The sequence below is a fragment of the Grammomys surdaster genome, unplaced genomic scaffold, assembly GCF_004785775.1.
Source record: "Grammomys surdaster isolate TR1022 unplaced genomic scaffold, NIH_TR_1.0 99, whole genome shotgun sequence".
Classification (NCBI taxonomy): domain Eukaryota; kingdom Metazoa; phylum Chordata; class Mammalia; order Rodentia; family Muridae; genus Grammomys; species Grammomys surdaster.
Window position 1 is genome coordinate 10,623,635 of NW_021604578.1, and position 18,667 is coordinate 10,642,301.

The 18,667-nt window shown below is 41.3% G+C and overlaps 1 protein-coding gene across 1 annotated transcript in view; it reads right to left on the reverse strand.

Annotated features, from left to right (window-relative positions):
- Positions 1-18,667, reverse strand: part of Depdc1b (DEP domain containing 1B) — a 63,096-nt gene that overhangs the window by 9,193 nt on the left and 35,236 nt on the right. The window contains exons 4-7 of the mRNA XM_028784046.1: positions 15,722-15,849; positions 14,544-14,674; positions 12,860-12,907; positions 7,954-8,094 (exon numbers count right to left, since the gene is read on the reverse strand). Of these exons, the coding sequence (XP_028639879.1) occupies positions 7,954-8,094; positions 12,860-12,907; positions 14,544-14,674; positions 15,722-15,849 (448 nt within the window). The remainder of the gene's footprint in view (positions 1-7,953; positions 8,095-12,859; positions 12,908-14,543; positions 14,675-15,721; positions 15,850-18,667) is intronic.

The window sequence follows — 18,667 nt, forward strand, 5'->3', positions numbered from 1 at the left end:
GGAGGAGGAGGAGGAGGAGGAGAAGGAGAAGAAGAAGAAGAAGAAGAAGAAGAAGAAGAAGAAGAAGAAGAAGAAGAAGAAGAAGAAGAAGAAGAAGAAGAAGAAGAAGAAGCAGCAGCTGCTCTTCTAGGCCAGCAAGATGGCACAGCAGGTGGCACTTGCCACCAAGCCCTATGACCTGAGTTTGAATGTGAGACCCATAGAGTGGAAAGTGAAAACTGACTCCCACAGGTTGTCTTCTGACTTCCACATACAGGCCATGTCATGTACATCCCCATACACACATATGCATACCACGTACATATAGAAATATGGTTCAAAAATTTAAATAGCTGCACTTCATTACCAAGACAAAGCACCATCAGCACCTCGCGCTTACACACCAGCACTTCACGGGGCTTAAACCCTGTGCTCTTAGTGATCAATGATATGTATCTTCTTATATGTGCTTGTTAGAAAATCATCTCTTTTATAAAATGTCTATTAAAAGTCCATGCCTGCTCTTACTGTATTGTCTTATTGAAGAATTCCAAATATATTTCAATGTGTTAATTACTTTACATGTTACTGTGGCATAATACTAGAAAAAGGGCAATGTCAGGAAAAACTTTTGGCCCCCAGTTTAAGGGTATTGTCAAGAAGAGAGCAGGGTCACAATAGCAAGAGCTCAGGCGGCTGGTCACACAGTAAGCTCAGTGGTGAAGCAGAAAGTGATGAATACTCACACTTAGTCCGCTCTCTCCTTCATGTTCAGTGTGGGGCTGGAATGGACAGTGAAGCAGGGTCTTCCCAGCTCAGCTGGGCTAATCCAGGTAATCTCTTAGAGACAGAGATCTGTGTCCATACTGACTCCATTCTAGTCTATTCTTTTATATGCCTGGACGCTTTGCCCACATGTATGTCTGAATGCCACCTGTGTGCCTGTTGCCAATGGAGGCCAAAAGAGAACGGTGGATCATGTGGGTGCTGGAATGAAACCAGGGTCCTCTGGAAGAGCCATCTCTCCAGCCCCTCCATGATGACTCTAAATCTCACCAATTTCACACCCCAAATTAACCATGACATCTGGAATCAAGTATTTTCTCATATATATAATCAGTGTGTGTTATTCCAGTCTCTTTCCTTTGTATTTTAATGGTGTGTTCCTTTTCTTAATGTATTTTTTATTGTCTGGAATATTTTTCTCCTGTCTTACATTTTTGTTTTTGTTTACTTTTCAATAACTATAAATTCACACTAAAGAAATGTCTTTGTCTTGGGAAAGAAAAACTAGACAACAGAGCTTTCATATGCCATTTGCTTATCTGACCTTGTTTTAGAGTGAATTGAACGGCGTGGATATAACCCTGGTGGTTCTAAGAGGAAACAGCATTGGTGACAAATGATAACCTACTGGTGGCATTTATGCTAGGAAACTCTGTTAGAAAGTTCTAAAGTGACTCACAGGCCAGAAAGGGAATAGTGTTAGCTAACCACCTCAACAGACTGACTAAAGCACAGACTTTGGAAGTTGCTGGAAACAGATAAAAACAAGGTCAGATGTGCCTCAGTTTCAAATCACACCAGTCCAACAGTATCCACAGGCACACACACCTTTCAGGGCTTTTCCTTCCATCGGGAGGTGTGGGCAGAAAGTTTACTCAGTCTTTTTCTAACACAGATGTCAAGTGCCTAAGCCAGGTGTGGGAAGGGAAGAGGTGGAAGGGGCACCTTCAGAAGCCCTGCAGACACCACGCCCCTCTCTGGCTCCAGTTTTCTTCACTCTTAGAGACTGAGAACATGGTGAGCATCTGAAGCTGACAGAAGCGTTTTTAAGCTGACCTTTTTCAGGCCTGCTGGGCCCACTGGATGGCCAGTCTGGACTTCTCTGTGCTTTAACTCCTATCTCTCTTTCTACAACTTCTGACTGAGAGCGGGAACTCTGCTGGTGTAAATCTCAACATCAAACATGGTCCTCACGTGGAGAAGGGCTGCTACAGTGAGAACTGCCCTGGAGCTGGCCTGTCCGTCCTGGGTATGTGTCTCCATTTTGGATACTGGGGTGAGGCAGGAACTCATGTGAGCCTCACATCTCCTCTGTCATTATTGTCGCTGCTGTCCGTGGGCAGGTTTACCCAGGAGTGGCTCATTCCTCAGTGTGGTTGCTCTTCTGGTGCAGGGGCATCAGTTGTTTAACAAAATTACACAACATTGCTGGTGAATGAACATTTTACTTGAGACTACAGCAACATCAGCCATTCTCAGAAAAAAAAAAAAACACAAGTCTAGTCTCCCTGACCCCTCTTTCTACATTTTTATGATGGAGTACTCCAAATAGGAACATTTCTAATCTTAATGAAGTCAATTTGGTTGAGTTTTTATTCATTGTTTAAGCTATCTGTATGTTTATCTTTGCCCACCTGAAACTGCAAGAATCCTTTCCTAAATCTTCCTCCGGCAGGTTTTAGTTTGGTTTGTTATGTTAGAGTCTATGATCCACTTTAATATAAAGTATGAACACATGCAAAGAGAACAGAAAAGCTCACTTTTTCCAGTTGTTCTAACATCGTTTCCTGGGAACACTATCTTTTCTCTTAGTTTCTCTTGAAAAGCCACTTGCTATTGGTATATGAAAAAAATAATGAGACATGAACTGTTAGGAGGGCCCGGGAGTCCCAGAAAGGTCATAGTCATGTCTGTTGAACAAGGGGGTGGAGGTGCGAGGTCAAAGTTTCATTTTTATTGAAAACAGATAAAAAGAAGAAAAATGATTATACTGAACCAAAGGACTTAAAATTCGCATCAGTAGGCAAGAATGTTTTGCTTAAAGAAAGACACAGCAAGAGAAACTATTTCTTTAGAGATTTTTAAGGAAAGGCAAGCAGGTTACCTCGGGAAATTATTCAAAAGTAGATATAGGCTCTCCATGTTCAAGAGAGTGTGCTTTCCTGCATGAATCTCAAACGTAGCTCTTTAATAATACCTTTGGCTTTTAGGCTCCAAAAGTTCTTTACTCATCCAAATATTGGATGAAGATTTCATGTAGCATTTCAACATATTTTTATCTTGCTGAAATAGTATGGGAAGACTCTTGGACTTTCTTCCCAAAAGTTTTGTCAATCACCCTAGTGATCACTGATATAAATAACTTATACACTTGGTTACAGTCAAAGAAAAATCTAGACAGCTTTCTAAATTGCTACCTTTATGGAATACCTAATTCTACTTTATTTCAACAATCGTCAGAGATGTATGAGGGTGAATAGACATCTGTGTCTTTGCCCATCTGCATCTTCACAAGCTCCACTCATGAGACTTGAACCCTGAAAGCACATGACTACCACCAAACAAGAGCCTCTGTCTACACAAGCACACTGACTAGTCACTCTTTGAGAAAAGAGCTAATAAGGGACAAGAACTGAGGTAGCCTGGAGAACATAAGGTCAGGTAAAGATGGCATACTGTTCTACAGGTCACCTGATCAAAACCAACCAAACAAACAAACAAACCCAGTGAATATTACCCAGTCATTTGGATAATCTGCACTATAAACATACACAACTCGCTGGCATGTACACACACATACACACATGGATCTCAGTCTACTGAGTCAGATGATCCAGTGCACAGTGACTCTAGTGAATGGCAATGCCATTTTCAAGATTCAAGTCAGGAGGAAACAATAAATAACTAAGAGCTGTCACCTCAGCCTTCCAGTTCACTGGCAAGGATGGCAGGCAGCACAGCTGAACTGCCTACAGATACACACTCATGAAACGAATGCATTTGTGAAGCAGGAGCCCAGTGAATTCCATCAAAGCCTGAGAAGCAATGGTCACAGCAAGCTGGAGTCCACATTTCCAAACAGTGGCCCCTTCTACTGGAAGCATTCACGCAGCATCAACGTGTACCTCCAAAACCTCAAGCCCCAGACTACCAGATCCTTCCATTTTTCTTTTTGAAAGCCATAAATATAAATGAATCATTTATATATGTATATGCTTCTTTAAAAACACACACACAGAGTTCAAATTAGATGTACCTATAGGATATTTACACAAGCAAGGTTAGTACAAACCAACCGTGGGTCACTGTTTCTAAACACCCTGCTTGACTCTGTCTCATTTGCTGACTCACCTTCATCTAGCCTCAATATGTAAAGAACCAAATGCTACACAAGCCAGTGGACTGTGCGCTGGAATGTGTCATTCAGGACACTAGAGAGTCAAACACTCATCTTGGAAAATAAAGATCAACTGTGGATATAGTTGGTGGCTTAGTTAGATTGCTGAACCAAACTGAGTATTTTGTGATTATTGGTAAAGAATAAGATTCACATTGTCAAACATGTCAAATAAGATGGTTTTTTTCTTCTTCCTGATCCTTTTCCCATATTTTTAAATGTTGCTTGATTCCTGAAAGAGGATCTTGCTATGTAGCCCAGGCTGGCCTCAAATGTGAGCTCTCCCTGCATCGACCCCCAAAATGCTGGGATTACAGGCATGGGCCACCATACCTGTGTCCTTTCTTTGAGATACCCAATTTCATACACCAGTGCTGACCAACAGGTCTAGTCACAAGGTCTACCATGTTCAATCAAGCGAAGGCATGAGCCTCAAGAAAAGAATATAGGCTAAAGGGATGGCCACATCCATTGGAAAATGCTAGACAATTTTCACCATCTACACAAAGTAGACTGGCTGCTTAATTTAAAAGACAACATCCCACTTCAATCAAAGACACAAAGTTTAAGAGATGAATAAACCCTACTAAATTCAACCCAAATAATTAGGTATTTCCTTTTATCCACTGATTATATTAGATATTGTTTGTTAATTAGGTAAACAAATTATATCTTCCAGTCTATGTTTTCTTCTTTCACTATAGGAAAATATTAAAGAAAATGATTTCCAATAGAGGTGTCTCATATATATTTTTTTTCACTTGGGAAAGACTGATAATATATCTTTACCAGCCACATTCAATAGTCTATTCTGTCTGATAGCTAAAAGCATTAAGCTTCTAAATGCCTATCATTCTCTACCTCAAATCCTTTCTATAACTCTGATAGCAACTTGGCATGAAGCCAGTTTTAACTCCTACCTCAGTTCAAAATGAATAATTGTGAAAGACAAAGGAGCTATATATAGATTCAAATTGAAATTTGTGTTTAGAAAAAAAAGCTCCAAGTCATTCTGTTTCCAAATCAAATAATTTCCCTACAGACTAGTATAAAAATTGAAAAGGAGAAGGAATTGTAAGAGCTGAGTTTCAGTCCAGTCTTTAAACGTCTGGTCTAAGCAGTGATAGTGGCACTGGGTATGGAGAATGAAGATTGACTGGCTTAGTCCACGGGCATCCTCCACCACAGCAAGAAACATCAGGAAACAGCATCAGTCATAGATGCGAAAGTGGCTAAGCCCCCAGTCAGACTCAGCTGAAAACAAAATACCAAAGAGATTCAACAGTCTCAAGACTTCATAACAGAACTGGGTTGGTGGCACACACACACCTGTACTCTATCTAGTACTCATACAGGTGAAGAGAGGGGTTCAGAGTTCAAGGTCAGGGAGTTCCAGGAAAGCTGGGTCTTCATGAAACTATCTAAAATTCAAATCAAAACCATAATAGATCAACTGGACTTAAATAAAATATCCAAAAGACTTAGTGGTTTTAAAATCCCATAGTAAACTAGGTCCTCCATTTATCCCCAGTGGTGACATGTCTAAAAATAGTCACTCCTAAGACAAGGTGGCTCAGTGGCAAAAGCACTTGTTGCAGAACAAGGGGAAGAGGAAAACAACTGTACAAAGTTGTCCTCTGATCTCAACATGTGCACCATGGCATGTGCACCCGCATGCATCAGACACACACACACACAGGAGTAAATACAAATGTTAGAAGTAGTTACTATTGCATATATGATTTACAGTGACTATTATCTGTTACCAGAGAACCTACAGAAGCATGAATCTACAGTACACTGCTGTGACCTCGGGTAACATTCGCATGCGCCTGACATTTCGTCAGATGCTGTGACAGCAGCCACACTTTGCAAAAAGAGAGACAGAAAGGAAAAAGTAAAGGGATGTAAAGAGGTATCCATGGGAGGGGGAGGATGCTAACAGCCAGGAGGCTGAGAAACAAGGACACACCAATCCCCTCAAGTCTGCGGGACTGAGGCCATTCACACAGCATGCATGCTGACAAGAAAAAAAAACATAGCTCACAGGGAAATCTGATTTCCAAACAGAAAGGAACAATAGTAATAATGGCCTTCCCCTGTCTACCATGTTTCCTTCACAGTGTGAACTCTAACATGTAAATCTAAAAGAATAAAAAAAACAAGTTTTATGCAAATCATAACGTTACTGTACTTACTTTGCATATTTTAAGTATTAAATGGTCCTATAAAAACCTGTGTCTTTTAATGAAAAGAAATTCCCTTCTGAATGACAATGTACCTCCTACACTGTTCACAAAGTCATACACAGAGTAATAGCTTAGTCATGAAGAATCAATGTCAAATTCACATTCTTCTCTACCAAGACTCGCATAGAAAAGTGATGAACGACATTGTGCTTTTCCTTCAGAGACAGAGCTTGCTGGTCTTTGCCCTGGTTTACAGGTTAGCTATTTTCTTCTGCTTCTTTCTGGAGCAAGATTTAAGCACTTTGTCAGTTTTTATTTCAAAAATGCCTATGTGGCTAGCTTTTACTGTGCAGGAAGGTACTACACAGGTCACTAGGGGCCAAAAGGCACCAACTATCTTACCCAGCTGTGGGCTGTGCCCTGCTGTAACAGAAGCATGGTTGCTATGGAGGGAACAAACCACGTGCTGATTGGTCATGAGGTCCTGCTCCCTGGGAAGGAATTAATGCCTGGTTCTGCAAACATGGCTTACAAAAAAGAAAGAAAGAAAAAAATATATAGTGGAGAAGCTACCACTGTTGTTATGGTAAATGGATATGTTCAACCACCATCTCATCCTCTGCCTTCTGAAGATCTGTGGTTACAGTCATAGGGTGGTGCTGCTTCTCTTTCAGTGATGACGGTTACTGCAGAGACTTGTAACCGATCAGCGTGGAGGACAAGTGACTAGCCAATGTTCCGCCATAACTGGGACATTTCATCCCACGAGGCTCAGGGAGCACCACAGAAAAGGGGGAGGAGTCTACATGACCCAGAGGACACAGGTTGTGTTACAAATGCTGTCTCCCAGGCATGACATGGCTGTCACGCTCCTGAGCTCACAGCAGCTGTGATCATCCATGCAAGACTGGGCATATCAACACTTCATCATGGGAAAAGATCTACAGGCAGTGAGAGATGGCTGGGGGAGGTCAGGAGTCACCACTCCACTGGAGAAACTGACTGCATTTAATAGTCATTGGGGGGAGGGGGAAGCATTTTCTACAGTGGTATAACCATGAAAAGAGGCAATGATCCTATAAATAGCCTTACAAATGCTCCAATAAGGAAATCTAATGGAACTCTTTGGGTCACATGCACATGTAAGGGGGGGGGAAGAAAGAGAGAGAGAGAGAGAGAGAGAGAAAGAGAGAGAGAGAGAGATATGAAAGTAGAAGTTATGTTTATGAAGAGGAATCAGTAGAAATGGGATGGCACAAGAAAAGATAATATATCATTTATGTGTATGAAAATGCCTTCATGGGGCCCAATATTATATATAATTAATACATGCTAATAAAAAAATACTCATGTATAAAATCTCAAAAAGTTACAAATAAATAATTTATATAAATTATTTATATAATTAAACTTCTTTTTAAAATTACTTATATAATTAGTAAAAATAAAATAAAAAGAGAACACGATATTAGAGCAAAATTTCAAATGGGATTTTTTTTTTTTTAAAGAAAATGTTCTGAGCTTTTTCTAATGGAACTTTCAAGACAGTGACAGCGGAAAAGATTCGACATCAGTCTGTTGAGATGCTGGCTCTGCACTCACCTAATACACTGACGAAAGCATCAAAGAGGTGAAAGGTGAGCAGGGGCTCCTTCAGGTGGCCGTAGTAATCTGCGATAGTTTTAAAGACATCTTTCTCAAACCCCAAGTACATAGGCTGCTTCCAATCTGTACAGTTGGGCCCTTTAAAAGAGAGAGAGAAAGAGAGACATCTGGGTTGTTTCCGGTTTCTGGCTATTACAAACAAAGCTGCAATGAACACAGTGGAGCCGGTGTCCTTGTGGAATGGTGAGACATCTTCTGTGTATATGCCCAGGAGTGGTATAGCTGGGTATTGAGGTAGAACTATTCCCAAGTTTCTACGAAACTGCCAAATTGATTTTCAAAGTGGTTGTACAAGTGTGCACTCCCACCAGCAATAGAGGAGCGGTCCCCTTGCTCCATGTCCTCACCAGCATGTGCTGTCACTTGAGTTTTAGAACTCTGCCATTCTGACTGGTCTAAGAAGGAATCAGAGTCATTTTGACTCACATTTCCCTGATGACTAAGGACACTAAACATTTCTTGAAGTGCTTCTCGGCCATTAGAGATTCCTCTGTTGAGAATTCTGTTTAACTCTGTACCCCATGTTTTAATTGGTTTATTTGGGGGTGGGGCTCACAGAGACTGAACCACCAACCAAAGAGCATGCATGGGTTGGACCTAGGACCCCTACACATATGTAGTAAATACGAAGCTTAGTCTTCATGTGGGTCCCCCAACAATTGGAGCTGTTTCTAACTGGGACTATGTTGTCGGCCTTGGGATCCCTTTCCCCTAGCTGGGCTGCCTGTCTGGCCTCACTGTGAGAGGATGCACTTAGTTCTGATGAGACTTGATGTGTCAAGGCAGGCTGGTACCCAGGGAGTGGGATGGAAAGAAGGTGGGTGTGAGGGTAGGACTGGGAGGAGAGGAGGAAGGGGGTTGTGATTGGGATATAAAGTGAATAAATAAATAATGAAAAAAGAGAATGATTAATTGTGGCAACTACTTGTACGTATTGTAGTATGTGGACACAGATATTCAAGATACACTGGCAAGTTTTCACATAGAAGTAACATACACCTCTGTTCCCACAAATATGATTTATGTTTACTTGAATATATTATAAAAGTGAAGAGCACTAATGTTTATCCACTTTAAAAGAAAAGCATGCTTTTCTCTTTTTATACAAAGCCAACCTTATTCATGTAAATAATTTTCTTTGAAATAGTCAACATTTTCCTAGTCTTAATGATAGCAATTTGTTAATGGGTAGCAGATGAGTTATGACGAAATTGTTATAGCTTCTTGAGTTCATTAGCTATACTATAACATCCTTCAATCATACAGTTGAGTGAGATAATGTTTCTCCTATTTCAGACAAATGAAAATTTAAATGTCTTTTTTTTAAAAAGATAACAAAAAATTTACATTCTATCTTGTCAATTCATCATATATCCCAACCAGTCACTGCCCAATAATCAAAAGAAAATATCATTGCAAAGCTGGAGTGAACTCAGAAACTCTGAAGCTGACTGGCCCTGACCATGTCCTGTGCCAACTACAGGGCAGAGGAAAGCTCCACTAGAATCTGGGTCCCCTAGGAATAAAAGATGATCCATACAACTTGGCAACAAATGCCCCAGCACACTCTACAATGAGCACAGATTTAAGATACCATGTTGACAGGCAAACTAGAGGTGCCAGAGCCCGTCCCAAGAGGACCACGGAAGAAAAGGAATGCAATCATGGTGACCAGCTCCAGGCCAGCAGATGACTAAGCCATCAAACCCAGATAGTTAGCTATACCCAGGAAGATGAACAAAGCAGCTAAGATGAATTCAAGGAAATTCTTCCCACAGGATTGCTGGAGCTAACAGATTCTAGCTGTAACACAGAGAACATTCTGGACCATGACATTCAATCCCCTAGGTCACCATAAAATGGTTCTTTAAGGTATCCTTAAAACTCCTTTACTGAGGGATGGAAATATGGCTCAGAGGTTAAAAGCAAGTACTGCTCCTGCCAAGGACCTGATATCAGGTCCCAGAACCCACCTCAGATGGCTCACAACCACTTACAACTGAAGCTCCAGGGAATCTGATGCCTTCTCCTCACTTCCACTCACAAAGACACTATCTGTGCATACACATAGAGATAAAATCTTTAAACAAAGACAAAACCTCTTTTATCCTTCGTATTCTGTTCTTCTCTTAAAAATTAATTTTATTGGCTAAAATAATCAACTACCTTTATGTGTTATAGCACATAAACCTACAGCAACCGTAAAACCATCTTGCTTCCTTTCTCCGCACATAGCAAGCTTAATCAAATGTAAGTTGGCTATGTCTCACCAAGCAAGACACATTGGAGAATTAGTGCTTACCAGAAGTCAGTGATTCACTCTCAACAATTATACGCCTTGAAAATATGTCATTATCTTTGATAAAAATATGAAAAACAAATCCCTAAAAGAAAACAGAACATGGATCTTTTCTTTCTTAATCACCTTGAGCTGTGAACATTTTTTTCCTTAGCCTAGCTTTTTATAAATGTTACTACTGACAGATTCTGGAATGAAATGCTTTGGGTGCTTTATTTCTGTTTCTGACGCACACGCACACACACACACACACACACACACACACACAGAAGCAAAGGGAATCAGTTAATTCAGCGTTGCATTACTTAGCATCAGTCTTCATTCTGCAAGCATCCATGATAGGTTTGGCCCACACCTAAACATCAGGCCCATATGTGCACAGTCCACGGTGCCTCAGGGAGTGCTTGAAAGAGAAGGAAGACTAGCAGGATTGCAGAAAAGAAGGTAAGAAGCCCTGGACACATCTGATAGGCAGCCTGTCCCACTTCCGAGGACTCAACAGGAATTTGCACTTCTTAAAGATAAGGACAAAGAACATGTAATGACTTTGACAGACTCCAAGTAAATTTTGATAAACATAATTTGGGAAAGCTTAGAAATTTTAAATAACTATCCAGCAGGCTGAGCTCATCCTTTGGCCACCTTTTACGTTTGATATCTAAGCAAACCTGTATGATATGCCGATTTGTAAAGGGTACTCTTCACACATGTGAGGCACGCTGCTCCCCCAGCATTCTGCACTTCATACGCACGGCAATTATGAAATCACATCTGCCTCTACCCGGGCTCCAGTCATGCCAACCTTGCTGCAGGTGTTCGTGGCTTTCTGTGTCAGGTGGAGAACTGAGTACCCAGTTCTCTGCATCCTAGCCATCACGGAAAGGCAAACACAATAACCACCCCTTATGGCGGTTTCCCCACATCACAGCCTCATTCCTGACTGGTAAGGTCCAAACCCTTGGTTCTCCAGGAGCTCAGAATGACAGTTAGAGCTTCCTGATTGTACCTTTATCCCACATTGTTGACTCTGGCCAAGGAGGTAACTTATATTTATTTCACGTCAAGAACTTGAGCAAAGAGAATAAAAAGCACTTCAGGGCCAGGAAGATGGCAGGCACAGTGAATAAAGGTACTCACAGCCAAATCTGACACTGAAGCTCAGGCCCAGAACCAAGTATCCTCTGGGCTACACATATTTCACACACACATGCACGCACACAAACTACAGGCAATTTTTAAAACTTAAGTAAACTACTTCTTCCCCAAGTTAAAGCCACAGTACTCTACATCTCAGAGTGTCCAAAATATCAACCCAAAATCAATGAAAATTTTAAGAGTTAAGCCTGAAATACTGAGTTTTATGCAAACTGATATTGCTATACATATTCATAATGAAAGTACACAAATAACTCCACACAGGGCCAGGGAGACAAACAAGGCTCAGTGGTTAGTTTCCCTCTATAATCAAACAAAAGTGACTCCAGTTTAATCAATAATTCAGTTTACTAATTCAATTATTTATACACCTGTCTGCATACGCTGATCCCACACACACACACAAAAATGATTATTTCCTGAAGTAGCTGTGAGATTAAAGAGCTTCTCTAAAATCAAATATTGCTATTATCAATCTGCTAAAATAATGAGGGTTCTCATTAAGATCACACATTTGGGGCAGATCAGACAGTTCCTTGGGTAAAGGCACTGGCCATGCCAGCCCAATGATCTGAGGAAAGATTCCCCAGAATCCACAGTAAAAAGATCTGACTCCCTGAAGTCATCTTCTGACCTCTACATATGCATCACAGGATGCTCACATCTGTAGGGACACATATCAATGACATACATACACACACATACATAAACACACACACTTGGGTTAAGCTTCCTGAAAATCCCAAGGAAAACAATGCTAGTGTCCATGAGCAACGACTACACTGTCCCTTCTCAGTGCCCATGATGGCCTGCTGAAGACATTTTCTATGCCTATGAACACTCCCTCAGGCCCACCTAGTCCAGGTCTACAGACCTCCCAGGCAGGTCTCTGAGACAGTCTTTCCTGTTTCTCTGCATGCAGGCTTCTCTCCTCAGCCATACTGCAGATCAGTCAGTCAGTCCTCTAAAACACTCTGTCCCTCTAACTCTGCTCTCTGAAAGTCGGTAGGGGACTGATGCTGCCCAGCATACCAGGATTGTAAACATGGTAGACACTTAAAAATCTACAGACCATTAGCAGGTGGCTGCTAATATAAACATCACTCATTTCTTTCTCCCCTGTATTAAGCTCCTAGGAGTGGCATGGACTTTATCTACAGTGCAATTACATCCACAAGACCAATGGGGAACTGAATGCCTTTAAAACTGTAATGTAACAACCCTTCCTCTAAGTCAGGAATCTACAGTAAAGAACAGTGGTCTCCAAACAATTTCCTGCCAGCCACACAGGTGTCAGATCAATGCCCAGGCCATTGAGCAGGAATAATTTCTAAATCAAGGCACTAATTCCTGTTAATTCTATAAAACTGGCAGATAATTAGTACTTACAGTTTGCCAAACACTTCATGGCTGACAGAACCCAATGAGGAAGTTCTTCTGTAGATAAAGATAAAAGGAAAATGCACAAGATATTTTGTATCAATCACATATCTCTTTATAACAATCACTCACTCATCTCTTTATAACTCAATCACAGAGAGAGAGAGGGAGAGAGAGAGAGAGAGAGAGAGAGAGAATTATAAAAATGTATCATTTGCCCAGGTAATATGAGACATTTTACCAATTTCTGTACCAAAACATTTAAAAGATAGAAATCTTTCTTTAGCAGCAATGTTATAACATGTTCTTAAATAAATCATCAGGCGTAACATTTTCTCTAAGGATGAGATGCACTCTTAAAAACTGCAGTAAAAAAGTAAGACTTGGGCAGTTTGTCCAGAGAAACACATGAGACGCACAAGGCCCTGGGTTCAATCCTCAGCACCAAAAGGGAAGAAAAAAGCTTACCCTGCAGGTTCAATACAGTTATCATTTTACCTATTATCATTTTCCAAATGTTCTAGGTAACAAAACTTCCACTGACATGTTAATCATAGGCGGCTAGTGGGTCAGCCTTACAATAACAGTAACATGGCTTGGATAAGGCCAGCCTGGGGGCTGGAGATGGATTAGAAACTGGAGCACATGATACTCTCCCTAGGACCAGAATCAGTTCCCAGCACCCAAGTCAGGGAGCTTATAGTCACATGCAGCTCCAACTCTAGAGGACAACTCCCTCTTCTGGTCCCTGTGGGCATAGCACCCATAGGTACACACCTACACAGAGACATACACATAAGTAAACAAACAAACAAAAGAACCTCCCAGCCAAATCACTTGTCACAGCCCCCTCACTTGGGCACTGCAGCAGATATGAGCTTGTGTGTGATTAGACGGGGAGGGAAGAGCTTGTTGTGTTGAGTTTCACCTAATGAACAAACCCGAGACTCATAAAAAACTTTCCTTCTTCCAGAAAGGCTTAGCAAAACTACAAGCAGCTGGTTGTCTAAGTGCCAGCTCAGGGTAACGCCCCTGCTACACTAGAGGGTCGGGACAGGTTTAGCAGTATTTCAAAGACTTCCACTCCTCCGTGCAAGGGAAGCTAATGTTATACTTTAATATTAATCCAGCAACTCATGAAGTTTCCAGACCGATTTCTGTCTACCACTGCCCTCCATTCCTGATGGAGGTGCTGGGACAGATGAAGGGTTTCTTCCAAGGCAAACGCTACTCCTGTCAGGAGACTCGCTGACTGGCCCTTCTCCTCTCCACACAGCAATCCCTTCTAGTACATTCCCCATTCACAGGGGCTACAAATTAAATATCCTGCACCAGACATTTACATTACAATTCAAAACAGTAGCAATATTATAGTTATGAAGTACCAATGAAAAATTGTATGGTTGGCGGTCACCTCAACATGAGGAACTGTATTCAAGGATCAAAGCATTAGGAAAGTTGAGAACCACTAGATTACCCTCACAGAGCACTGTACTGAATCCTAACCCTGGATACTCATCTTTCTATGCCATTTTAATAAACCAAACATTGGATAAAAAGCATTGGCAGGAAATACAATCTGTGTAGCCAGGGAGTACACTTAGCTGGTGTTTGACAAGGACAGAATGGAACTAAAAGACCTGTGCAGCCAGGGTGTGGGCCAGACAAAGGCCAGTGATTAGCGGGTACTTACTCGACTTGTCGTCCAAGATGACAACTCCCTGCTTGCTGACGCTATACACATTATGAATGATGAACTTGGAGTTGACAAGCTTGGTGTTTAAAACTTCTTCCAAGGAATCAAGGCCAAGAATTTTCTGTAAACTAAAAAGGTAATTTCTTCTTAAAACAATTTTCAAAATACTTTAATCATTTTTATAGTGCTAAAAACTGAACAATGCAAAAGGTGCCTGTGTGCATGTGCATGTTTGTGTGTGTGTGTGTGTTATAGTATGTACATATGCAAGCCAGCATGTGTACCCATGTATACTCGTGGAAGTCAGAGAAGGATGCCACATGTCTTCTCTGTAGCCCTCCTCCCTGTTTTATGAGACAGGGTCTGTCTGACCTAGAAGGTCACAACTTCAGTGAGGCTAGCTGGCCAGCAAGCTCCCATAATCTACCTGTCTCTATCCCAAGGTGCTACCTGCAGTTACAGGCAAGGCTGGCCGAGCCAGTCTTTACATGGGCACTGGGGATTTGAACTGAGGTCTTCCTGCTTTAACAGCAAGCACTCTTACCCACTGCACATCCCCTCAGCACCTCACAAGAGTATTAAGATGGAATATCTTCATGTACTGCACCCAAACTTTCTAGACAATGGGTTAGAAATGGAATGTGTTTAAAATAACCTAAAATATCATTTTCCAATCACATACTTCTTAAATTAATTAATCATATAACAACCTGAATTCAAAAAAGCAATTTTTTTTAAGAAAAATTACTTAAGGTCAAATTTTCCATTATATTTTATTAAACTTAAGATGTCAGTGCTACTAACAGTTTAGAGACTTTAGGTTGGGAATGGTAGTGCATACACATCCAATCCTAGCACTCAGAAGGCTGAGCAGCATGACAAAAAAGTCAAGGTCAACCTGGCTACACAGCAAGAGCATGCATAGAGCACGCTTGCAAGGGGGGAAATAGCAATTAAAAAATATTTTAAATTCCTGTTTTAGCTATTACATATCTAACACTAGAAACTTCTTAAAATCCAGTTAAATTATATTTGTGAAACAGCCTAAGAACAGATTATGCAAAGTTGAGAATTTTTAAACATAATTCCAGAACACTAAATGAATATGCAGAGAGTAGGAAAGAGATAAAATAGAAAGAAGATCCCTAGACTTCTCAGACATCAAACATGCATACTGTGACAGTGTTGTAGACTTCCAGATCTCTTCCACGTTGGCCTCGGTCAGCTGTCTGCGGTGGACTAGACGACAGGCAGGCACCTCTCCAATAGCAATACTGTGGCGCTTGAACCACATCTCAGAATTCTAATTTGGCAGGGGTGGAGGGTGGGGCCTCGGCCCCCCCCCCCCCCTGCCCCCCCCCCCCCCGCCCCCGGACGAAAGGGGATGGAATAGTGAGAGAGAGAGAATACATATGTCGATATAAAATGCTATGGTTTATAAGAAATATTTTGACTTGCCTACTTGAGATTTGACAGGTAACAATGGTTAGAATTACAGGCTAACTTTCTTTGCATGGGCTCAGAGAAGTAAGGAATGACTCTCGAGACTAGGTTGTACCGGGATGAATAGCAGAAGACCTAATGCAGAGTCACTAAAGCACTTCTATCTCCTAGGGCGTGCCAACTAACCAGGGAAATCGGTTTTTATACATTCAAGATCAGGTGCAGAAATACTTGTCTTAAATCACATCTTCCCAACTGAGTAATCATTCAAAGTAAGAGTAATATAACTTCAAGAATTCTCTTTTATGACCAATATCAGATACATACAACATTGGAAAGCAACCCAATCCTAGGTAACTGCTAGGGGCAGAAAAGTGCCCTACAAGGATAGCTAAGGATGGCTAGGACATGTGAGTGATACCGTCTGGGGAGGGGACAAGCAACAGCTTAGAAAGCTCAGACAGTCTACTCAAGTCACAGAGCTCTCCACACCCTCCTTCTGGGAGCTCGTGGCCCTCAGCTAGGCTATTAAACACAAGTCAAACAATTTTTTTCTTATCACAGAGAAAAATTTTTACCTGTAAGACGCAAAACATGTTAGAAAACATTTAAAACAGCCTTCTAGAATATATTCTTGCAAATGTAACACTACAGAAAAACCTTAGTTTAAAGGAAAAATATGCAGGAAAGTTATATTATTTGGTTTTTGGTTTTGCTTTTTTAAAGGTGTGTGTGTGTGTGTGTGTGTGTGTGTGTGTGTGTGTGCACGTTTGTGGTCAGGTGCTCACAGAAGCCAGCAGCATTGGATTTCTGATGGTCGCTAGCTTGTTAACATGGACGCTGGGAACCAACTTTGGTTTGTCTGCAAGAGCAGAAAGTACTCTTAATTACTGAGCCATCTCTCCAGTCCCTGCATTTGTTTTCAAATGACCAAAATACAAATTCAAAGACCAGATGGGTGTGTACATTTTTTAAGTATCTAAATCAGGTCTTTGGGCTTGAACATGGAAAGGTAGAAAGACTATTAAATTTACCTGCAAACCCATCCTAAAAAGTACTCCAGAATATATATAAAGTCTGTAAAGGTATTGTTTAGATTGTTATATGTCCAAAAGCTGGAAAAACACGCCTAGTAACTAACAAAGGACTGAACAAGTAAATGATATCACTTTCATAATAGGCAAGATAAAATTAGGCATGCTAGAATGATGTCAGATGCTGACTAGTGAGAAAAACGGAGGTAACATGCTGTTCTACTCGAAGAACACGCGGCACAAAACAGCCCGGAGTGTCTTCACTGTGTTAGAACACACATGCACCAAAAGGGTACGCAGTAAAAATGTTAGCAAGAGTAAACTCTGCAGATGTCACAGAGAATTTCTTTCTCTGAAACAAATTAGTTATAGAAGCCATACTTGACCACTAATGGGAGCGTGCATGAGGAACTCTGGTCTTAGCACTTTACAGGGGTAAACTCAGCTGAGTGAGTACCCAGGGTGCTGGCACCTTCAGCTGACTCTCACAGTATCGCTGTCTCACAGGGTGCTGGCACCCTGGTTTTACTGGTCAGAACTCTTCTACAAAAACAACAGACAACAGAAAAACCACGTTTAAATAGCTACTGATCACAAAGCCGGGGCCCAGCAATCATCACCCAGAAAAAGAGATGACAAGAGGTTTTATTGTTTGTTTCTGTTTTGTCCTGTTGAGACTAAGCCTCACCCTGTTAGCTCAGGCTGGCCTGGAACTCACTAAATAGCCTAGGCTGGGCTTCAGCTCAAGAGCGTGCCTAAGTCTGCAGGCATGCACCAGCCTCTCAAGAAAGATGAATCATCTATTTACTGATGATTAAACTCGTTTTAAAAATTGTGTCACGGTCCCCTGAAGTAAAAGATCCTACTGTACCATGCTGGGTTTGGCTACTCTCCGGGAAGAAGGGGACAAGCAGTGGTGGATCCCGTAACAAGCAGAGAACATATACCCTTGCCAAGCATGTCAGAGGGAGATACCAGAAAACACAGACCAGAAAGAGTCAAAAGAGAAGTACAGATGCATGCACATGGCTGGAGAAGAAACAACACCCTGAAAATTCAGAGGGTCGGATGGCTCAGGGGCACTGACACACTCTGGGCTCCCAAACATGGAAGGTATTATCACTGGTGCAATACTCTGAACAGGGCTTGACACATGCTAAAAAACAGTTGGTCTTTCTGGGGAAAGTAGCAGCATTATGATTGCAAAGAAGAGAAAGGGGAAATCCTATGAATGGATCAAAGCCTGCTAATAAAATGTAAAAAACAAAAAACAAACAAACAAACAAAACCCTGGCCTTCTCAATAACAGCTCTACTTAGAAGGATCTATTAGCTATTAGGTGTTAAGCATACTGAAGAAAAACCCAATTCTTAGCATTTACATATTAATTTTTTCTCAACTAGGAGCTAACATTGGTTATTACATATTCCTTAATTATGAGTGGCCCTCAGACAGCGAGTACTCCTACAGGCTCCATTTTCCTTTCTAACACTTTATTTCCTATTTCACTAATTTTCTCTCACCAGACTGTAAGAGTGAAGAATGTGTCACACATCACTGACTTTACTGAGCTTGGCACACTTGGCCCCCAGGGACACTTAATAAATCTCTTCAAATAAGTAAGTGAGGGACTTCCAAATACAC